Source organism: Silurus meridionalis, chromosome 16, assembly GCF_014805685.1.
Source record: "Silurus meridionalis isolate SWU-2019-XX chromosome 16, ASM1480568v1, whole genome shotgun sequence".
Classification (NCBI taxonomy): Eukaryota; Metazoa; Chordata; class Actinopteri; order Siluriformes; family Siluridae; genus Silurus; species Silurus meridionalis.
In genome coordinates, this window is record NC_060899.1 from 2,899,238 (window position 1) to 2,908,993 (window position 9,756).

Genomic DNA, 9,756 nt, shown 5'->3' on the forward strand with positions numbered 1-9,756 from the left:
AAAAAAAAAATGAATTTGCCAATCAATGGCATTTTTATTAAACAAATAACAAGAAACATAAAAAAAAATTACATTTGTTTGTTACATAAATATTCACAGCATCATATTACCCACGATAATACTAGCAAAAAATATTTTCCTTCAATACAGATTTTCCACATAATATTAGATTTTTTTTCCTTCCCTCTACTTCGCTGTCAGTATCCGATATCATTAGCTATAAGCATGCTAACATGCTAATGACACAATGTAGCACCGTAGCCACAAGTTGTAAAGCAGACTTCTTCATTATGGCGGCTCAAAATTATTTCATAACAGTAGAATTGAACACATTCGGGGCTTTGATTGTTAAATATCATCTTATTAAGTATCAGTCATAATGTCACCATTTTATTAGCTTACATGTACGTAGAGATAAAGTGGCTAGCTACATGACAGCAAAGTTAATCACAGTAATGAAAATGTTTTTCGTTTTCATGCATTATATATTAAGAATATGTTCCATATTGCATATATAAAACTATGGAGTAAATACAGTTCCATGCAATATCAATACGAAGAGTCAGTACATACATTGTAAAGCATTTAATGTTGTTTGGAAATGCTTTTGTGCGTCCACATGCTGCTCTGCTTTGCTCACGTCCACATGAGTTATTTTACATGTGATTTTAGAGTAAGAAAACCTTTACAAAAAGAAAAGAAACTTGTTGAGTCACACTGTACAAACATTATAAACCATAATGTACATTCTGGAAAGATTCCAGAAATGCAATCATTCTTCAGTTAAAACCCATAAAATACTTGCAAAAAAACGTATTTCATATTTCGAGAGTTTTGAAATGAAACCCTTTCAAAACGTGAGAAATCCTCAAGAAAAAGATCTCTTGAAGAACCCATGACACCTTTTCTTAAGAGCTTACATTTACCTTACAGTCTGTGCCAGGCATCTCGATGTTTGATTTCATGAGAGTCCCATCTGGAGCACCATCGTACTGAAAGATTACTTTTTTTCTTTGGGAGAATGCCATTAGTGGGGTCACTGTTGAACAAAAAAGTTTTTAGTGAATTTTTAGTTTTATCAGTGAAAGAGGGTTAGAGATGATTATATATATATATATATATATATATATATACATACATACACTATATTGGCAAAAGTATTGGGTCACCTGAACTTTCCTGCTATCTGTGGTTCTTTAGATGACGTTATAATAAAATTTAGCATTCACTTGAACTTGGAAACCCAAACCTGTTCCAGCATGGCGATGCCCCTGTGCACAAAGTGAGCTTCTTGAAGATCTGGTGTACATGCTTTAGAGAGAAAGATCTTGAGTGGCCTGCTATAGAGCTCTGATCTCATCCCTGCTGAACACCTTTGGGATGAATGTAAACGCTGACTGCACCCCAGGTCTCCTCACCTACATCAGTACCTGCCTTTCATAACACCGTTGTGGCTGATGAACATGGATATTCATAAGCACACTCCAAAGTCTAGAGGAACATCTTCCCAGAACTGTGGAGGGAATTATAAGAGCAAATAGGGACCATACCAAGCCAGGTGACCCAATACTTTTGGCTATATATATATATATTATTATTAATACGTATTTAATTACTTCCACTAGTCTATTCTCCTCATTTCATAGCTTTTCTCTCAGGTGTGCTGCTGCAAGTAACAGCGCCACCATGGGTAATTTTATGTTAGAGTTTCAAACTAATCAGATTGTAAGGCCAGCCACTCTGAGGCCCCCTAGCAGGCATTTAGTCATGTCTGAATTTTCACATTCATTGATTGGATGGTCAGAGAGCACGCAAGTCCGACCTCGCAAGCTGCATCTGTAGCAAACTGCAGAAGCTGTTATACTTTTGCATTTTCTGTTTCATAGAATTTCTACAAAAACACAAAATCACCCCAAAATCAAGGGAAAACCCAGAGTCATTTTATGAGGTTAATATCGCTTGCTTTAGTAACGGCATTCATTCCTGCTGCATGAGATTCCTCTCTGTGATGCAGCACTCTGTGATACTGCATTACTCTATAATAATGATTGATTTAGAAAGGGCACTGCTAAAGGCCTGGGTGTGAGATGCACGAACCATCACTGGTATATTACTTACATACACCATATTTATATTTTCATTATCATTTTAATGTTGTTCCTATATTTTATTGCCAATTTGCAGTGGTATCTAAGTACTATATCTAACATTCAAAATAATGCTTTTCTCAAGATACTTCATTTTAAAGCTTTTTTTAGATACCGTATTTTCCGGACTATAAGCCGCTACTTTTTTCCCACGTTTTGAACCCCGCGGCTTAAACAATGAAGCGGCTAATTTATGGATTTTTCCTGGGTTTTTCCCGGTTTCACAAACTTCAAGCCAAAAAACTGAACCCCATAACATTAGACCAATTAAATTTCCAAACTGAAACGAAAAAACATACCTCACCTGTGTTCTGAGCTGCACGGCATCGGGAGAAAAAACTTTTTTTTTTTTTTAACGCATGACGATGCCAAAAGATAAACTCCTGAGAGAAATAGTTGTGAAAGGAAGGAGGAAGACAGTGAACAATGACTTTCTTGGTCGGCTACTGTTTAGATACAAGCCGTTGTAACGCGTTTAAACTGGGTGAAGGGAGAGCTCACTAAGTTCAGTTACAACAGAAATCATATAAGCACAGACAGGTTTCCAAAACTCGTGCTTTTTTATTATTCTTGGCAACAGCGTTACGGGTTAGTCAAAGAAACTTAGAAATGAGCATCTGAAAATATTAAGGACATATTCCTCTGTCTTGAACACACGCAGTAATACCGGAAAATGCAGTGGCATGCTATTCCCAAAATATTATGTTAAAAATAAAAATATTTGTAAAATTTAGTGGTGCGGCTTATATATGGGTGCGCTTTATAGTCTGGAAATTATGGTATTTTTTTTATGTTTAAGCTGCATTTTTAGAAAAGAGTTTCTGAACTCTGCCTGCTTTACCTCTTCCCTGCATCCTTGAGATGAAAGCATACACAGACACACATGCACTTTAGTTGTATCAGTATTGTTTCTGAAAATCAGCCTTACCTATTAAAACCAGAAAAGCAAGAAGTATAATCCCCATTGCGCTAAGACTCGGTCGAGCCGTGAATGACCTTCGAACGTGGCAGTCGGGTGTGATGGTGCAGTTACACACAGTGACAGACAGGTTTTGGACCAAACCAAAGCCCTGGTTGTCCAATATTTTAAATTGAATCTCATAATGGCCTGAATAGACTGTTTTTTCTCGGATAAGGCTCACAGTCGTCCCTGAAATGAGATATATAAACAGAGCGAGATATTTCAGTGAGGTAATTTTTTTCTACCCCCCCAAAAAAAAAATCCCAACAAAACAGTAAAAAAAAAAACAGTATCACGTTGTAATATTTCATTTTAATTTCAAGTGTTGAACAGAATTAAATTTCAGTGCACTATTGTAATTCATTAATATGAAATTACTGGTACATTGGTTTGGGTCTGAATAATTTAGCATGAGACTCTAACACGTGAGTAAGGTTTAGTTTAGAGTAACAGTACCATATTCTGGATCAATCCTCCATTTTCCCTCAACATCACCCAGTAGCTTGTAGTGAAATGGTGCACTGTAGGGTGGCAGGTCCTGATCTACAGCGGTGATCGGTGTCATGGTTTCCTTCTCGGATAAACACATGCTTACTGTGTTCACTTTCAAAAGTGGTACATTATCGTTCTGATCACTTACATAGATGACCAGTGTCCCTGTTCCTGTCTTTGGAGGTTGATCTAGTTGTCAGGGGAGAGTAGAAGAAAATGTTTTAAGTAAATCTACCAATGCTTCAAAGAAACGACTGCAAGAAAAAGAAAAAAAAAGTCTTTTGTTCTGTTTTAACAAAGAATAAATAGCAAACTATTCACTTTTGTCACTGTTTGATTTTTATTTATTGGGGTTTTACCAAGTATATATATATATATATATATATATATATATATATATATATATATATATATATATATATATACTTGGTAAAACCCAATAAATAAATAAATTATTATTATTATTATTATTATTAATATTTTATTTTTTTATTAATTTTAAAATACCAAAATGGGTCGATGAAAGACAAATTTTGGTATTTTAGAATGAATCATTTTTAATAATTTAAAATAAATGTATTTAATTTTAAATAAATAAATAAATAAATAAATAAACAAATAAAAAATAAATAAATAATTATCATTATAATAGGACATTTTGAAGACAAGGTGAGAAAGGTGTAACTGGGCTTGGGTTTGGTCATGTGCAGAGGAAGGACATGAGGTAGAAGAATGCTGAGGATGGAGGCACCAGGCAGAGGGAAAAGAGGAAGGTCTTGGAGGTGGTTTGTGGAGGTGGTGAGGAAAAACATGCAGGTGGTTGTTTTGAAAGAGACACATGTAGAGGACAGAGTGATATGCAGACAGATACCCACTGTGGTGACCCCTAATGGGAGCAGCTGAAAGAAGATGAATAAGAAGAAGTAGAAAAATTTGCCTTTTGCAACTGAAGCCACTTTCATGGTTATAGTAAGTAAGCAAGCGATCTTTCAGAACATTATAGGAATCGCATGTAGTGTGTCTTACCATCATCAACAACGTACACAGTAACATTGTAAGTATTGTCTTTAACATATGGTGATTCTCTGTCCACTATTTTGGCCATAGTAACCTCTCCAGATTCTGGATCTACATTCACCCAGTTGTCTTTATCTTCTCCTTTAATGAAGCTGGAAAAGAGAATGAGTGAGTGAGTGAGTGAGTGAGTGAGAGAGAGAGAGAGAGAGAGAGAGAGAGAGAGAGAGACTTTTGAATATTTGTATTCTAAGTAATTAAATGTGTAAAATTGTTTATGATTAAAGTTGATCAAGTTGCTGGTGAGTAAAATGCAATAACAAAAAAACACCGGAAAACACAATCCTGACCTGTCCAGTATGCGATAGACCATTACATTGTTTAGACAATTTCTGTAATAATGACAGTGGCAAAGCTTATAATCGACCTATAAAAATACATTAATAATATGATTTAGTCTTTTCAAAAAACTTTTTTTTGTTTCTTTCTGAACTGACATGGTTTCTACTGCTTTCTTTTAGCAATAAGCAGAATTAAACATATTAGCTAATAAAAACACATAACCAGTTATACTTACTGAAATGAGTTTTTATAATTCCTATCCGGGTCTACGGCTGTAAGGGTTTTCAAGGGGGTTTTTATGTATGTGTTCTCTTGGACCACTATCTGTATAACAGGTGCTACAAATTCTGGAGGCTCATTGGTGTCCTCAACAGCAATGCTCACTGTGTAAGGTGCACTCATGCCAGGTTCTTCTCGACTTTCCAAATCCCATAATCCATTCGAAGTCCGGGTTTTCACCTTGCAGGAGAAATAGATCTCCTCGTTTTGCACAGTGATGGACACATTTCTTGAAGTTTGGATCTCATAATCCATCGCCTGTTTAAATAGTGAAGAAAGCAAACAGAGTTTGAGGTGTAAAAATAAAAATGTGTGATTGGACCTCAGCAATTATTTAATAATTGTATGCATTTTTCATTGATTTATTTTTTACAGAATTTCAGAAAATATATTTGATGGAGTTATATACCTTTACAACTTTCAAAATTCCTTCATTAGTGTTGTGGTCGGTGTGGATTTCGAAATAGTTTTCCGGATCTCCGTGAAGACTAAACTTAGCTTTGTAGGCTAGTGATTGTGGATTGTCTTTGTCACTGATCTGCAAGCGAAGAACTTCCACACCAGTCTCTAGTTCTTTTACCCTTCCAGGACCCTGGAGAGCGTACAAATGTAATATTACATCATCATCGAGCACTGGACATGTACCATTTTTCCAATGGTTCATTGTAGAACATTTCATAAAGTCTAAAATATTGAACGTTTGTAATGGTACTGCATTTAGACATTTAATGGATTTTCAGAGCTCTGTTTATGGTTTGGACAATAAAACTAGTTTAGCGTTTTTACTTGATGCTACAAATCTTTCACTTTTCTACATTTCTACCTGGTCAAAATAAGCAATGTTCTATGTCACGAGAAGTCGCTTTGCTTCATGAACATTTATTGTAATAATCAACAGTACTCACTGTTTGACCGATGATTTCCGGACGGTGATTGTTTTTGTCCACGATGTTTAGGACCACTGTGGTCGTGCTGGACAGCTGTATTTTGTCTCCATAATCTTTGGCTTCGATCAGGAGGGTATATTTCTGTGCTTTCTGGAAAAATAATTGGTTAAATTGGATTTTATTGACTTTTGTTTTATTTAATGTTATATTACCATGAATAATATGTTAAAATAAATGAAATGTATTATCGAATAAGCAATTATTAAAACATTTTACAATTACATAAGATATAATTATCAAATTATTAGCACACATTAACACACTAATTTCAGGGGGAAACTTGGCTTTAATGCGACAGTGTCGTTTAGCGTTTCAGGTCGATTTGGGGTAAAAAAATTAAATTTCATTAGATTGCATAAATGAAAAAACTTATAAATACCAATTTTACAGTCTTCACCACCAGAGGGTGCCCTTTCACTGACTCCAAGGCCTACTTCTCTGGAGGTATCTCTCATTTTTCTAGCTAGCATTTTTGCTTTTTTTATATTTCCTGTTTTTCCCCACCAGATGTCACCAGAGAGTTTCCCTCGTTGTCCTATTGTTGTCCTATTGAGTTTTGCCTGTTGTGTATTTAAGTGCCACTTTTGTGCCTCTTTGTTGTTTGTTAATTGATGTTATATGGGCTGTTTTCCTGAGTATCCTCCCCATTTTTGAGTTGTTAGTATGTCTTTGTATCCGAGTTTGTTTTTAGCTTTGTTTTGTTTGTCTCCTCCACAAGGTAAGTTCCTGAGGAGTTTTAGATTTTTACCCTTTTTTTTGTTTTTTCTTTCTTTGCCTATTTTGCTGTATTATTGGATAATATATATATATATATATATATATATATATATATATATATATATATATATATATATAGTATTTTGAGTTTTTTGGATATTATATTTTTGGATACTGCATTTTTTATTTTTTCATTTTGTGTTTTTTAATTATTTAAATAAAACTGTTTTTTTTATTTTTGTTTTTTTCTTATTTCTTAGTTTGTCTCTACATTTAGGATCACACACCTCCCAGTGGAAGACTGCAAGAGCTCCTGACTCTCATGCAGTCGAACCCATTGTGAGCCCCGAACCTGACAATACCGAACAGTGTAGTCTGGTGCACTCAAGTCAAGAGCCAGACTTTCAGTTAATATAGAAGAAATCTGGTTTGAATAGATTAATAATAAAATACCACAAGCAACAATGTTTACCTCATAGTCCAAGCAGCCTGTAAAGGAAATACTTCCTATGTTGTGGTTCTGTGTGATGTAAAATTCCACATTATCTGTTTCTGGTGTGACTGAGACGAGTGTGAATGTGAAGATCCCATTGGCTGAATTCGAGTCGTCATCATCTGAAGCGAAAACTCTTGTAACAGTTTCGCCTGTATTATAGAACAAAACAACATTGGCACAGTTTGTCATGTTTTTTTTTTATATTCCTTAAAGCCCATAATATTAAATCATGAAAATGAATTATTGTATTGTAGCCTCAGGAATATTTCCCGCACACTCAATTCATCATTTGGTTCACATTTAAATGCTATAAACGCATCTACAGAATAATGTTTATTAATGTTTTATACATAGAAAATAGAGACTATTTATTATTTTAAATAAATATTTATAAAAAGAATAGGTATTTGTATTAAAAATACAAAAAATATAACAAATTGACTACATTTTAAACACACTTGGCCATTTATTAGTGAAACCGAATAAACGCACCGTATTTTCCGAACTATAAGGCGCTTATTTATGGGTTTTTCCCGGTCTCACAAACCTCAAGCCAAAAAACTGAGCGCCATAACATTAGACCAATGAAATTGCAGAACGGGTTCAGGTGAACCAATGAAACTCTTTATATTAAATCAGATGCGCTCCCACTGAAACGGGCCGCACCACATCATAAATATGGATGAGGTTCCTCTGATGTTTGACCTGCCGCTCACTCGGACTGTCTACAGGAAATGCGAATCATTCGTCACGCTGAAAACAACCGGGCATGAAAAAACGCACTTCACCTGTGTTCTGAGCTGCACAGCATCGGGAGAAATGATTCACCGATGGTAATTTTTAAACGCACGACGATGCCAAAAGATAAACTCTCGAGAGAAATTGTTGTGAAAGGAAGGAGGAAGACAGTGAACAATGACTTTCTTGGTCGGCTACTGTTTAGATACAAGCCGTGTAACAGACACTGTCTTTCATTAAAGCCTGTGTAAAGTTCATTAGTTTCAGTGTAGATGGCTTATAGACAGGTGCGGCTTATACACAGGTGCGGCGTATTTATGTTCAAAATAAAAATCTTAGTCAAATTCAGTGGGTGCAGGTTATATTTGTGTGCGCTTAATAGTCCGGAAATTACGGTAAACAGCAAGTACAAATTCCATCAAAAGTTATTCTCCCTGTAATATATTGTACTATTAATTATATACAATTATACAAAATATGTTCAATAATGTTTATACGGATATTATGGTAATATTATGTGGTAAATTAGTAGTGAAAATGAATTTATTTTGCATGTAGTGTAAAATCACCTTGAAGTGCAGATTCATCAACATTCGTCTCGTAGTGGTTGTTACTAAAAACCGGCGCGTGATCGTTAATATCCAGGATCCTGATTTCAATACCGAGTTCCGTGTCCACGTTGTGTTTTCTATCCCTCGCTTCAAACCTGAGCTTTAATACAAATATAGATATTATACATCTGTATTTAAAGAAGTATTACGAGAATAAATATAATAAATATGATACAATTAATAAAAAAATGTAACGTTGATTTATTTGCTTCACACTGTGTTAGTTTGATGTTACTGTTTCCACCCTGATGTTGATTTTTATGTCTCTGTTCTGTATGTTTCATTATAATGTAGATCTTAATTTATTTAAGATCAACTGGATTTCAAAGTTTATATTTGTTTACTTTGTTTTGCCTGGAAAACTATATTTATTGTAATATCAATCACTTGCATTGTATCAGCTAGAAACTGTTGTTTCCTCATTGGCCTCGTTCCTTTCACTTACACACTATCTCTGAATGTAGAGCATGTACCATCTATTCTTGTGATGAACCTCTTACTTATATAACAGTAAAATAAATAAATGATGTTAAATGATCAATGTAACGAGAGTACCGAGAGATACGGATACATCTCATAGTCGATCTTCTTATGCACAAAAATTTCGCCAGTGCTATGGTCAATCTCCAGTACGTCTTTAGGCTCCTCATCAACACCCATGCCTCTGAGGTAGAACTTTAACAAATGCTCTTGCTCGAGGTTGACCTGAAACAAAAGCGCACCCAAGAAACCAAAATATTTAGTGTTAAAATTGTAGCTTTATACTGTAGTCGATCACTTTGTGGTCAATTCCAGCAGGATTGTAGGCGAACTGTAAACGATACTAGCAAGCGAAAAATTCAGACTAAACTAAACTAAAGAGGTGGAATAAAAAATGCATATATTTAGGAGATTGTGGTATATCTAGAAACCAAATAGAAGCTGACAAGCAGTTATGAAAGCAACATCAACTTTATTAGGTACATTTCCATGCAAATCTGGATTAGAATGGAAAAAGTCCCTGTAGCCTCTT

At 34.9% G+C, this 9,756-nt stretch overlaps 1 protein-coding gene across 1 annotated transcript; it reads right to left on the bottom strand.

Annotated features, from left to right (window-relative positions):
• Positions 1–10: 10 nt before the first annotated feature.
• Positions 11–9,516, bottom strand: LOC124398680 (cadherin-like protein 26). Its single transcript, XM_046868929.1, has 11 exons — positions 9,300–9,516; positions 8,703–8,844; positions 7,372–7,544; positions 6,141–6,272; positions 5,645–5,827; positions 5,192–5,493; positions 4,627–4,769; positions 3,565–3,789; positions 3,076–3,297; positions 927–1,039; positions 11–683 (listed from the first exon to the last, which is right to left on the bottom strand). Exons 1-11 carry the CDS (start codon positions 9,402–9,404, stop codon positions 669–671), a joined length of 1,755 nt encoding a protein of 584 aa, XP_046724885.1. The 5' UTR covers positions 9,405–9,516; the 3' UTR covers positions 11–668.
• Positions 9,517–9,756: the final 240 nt, after the last annotated feature.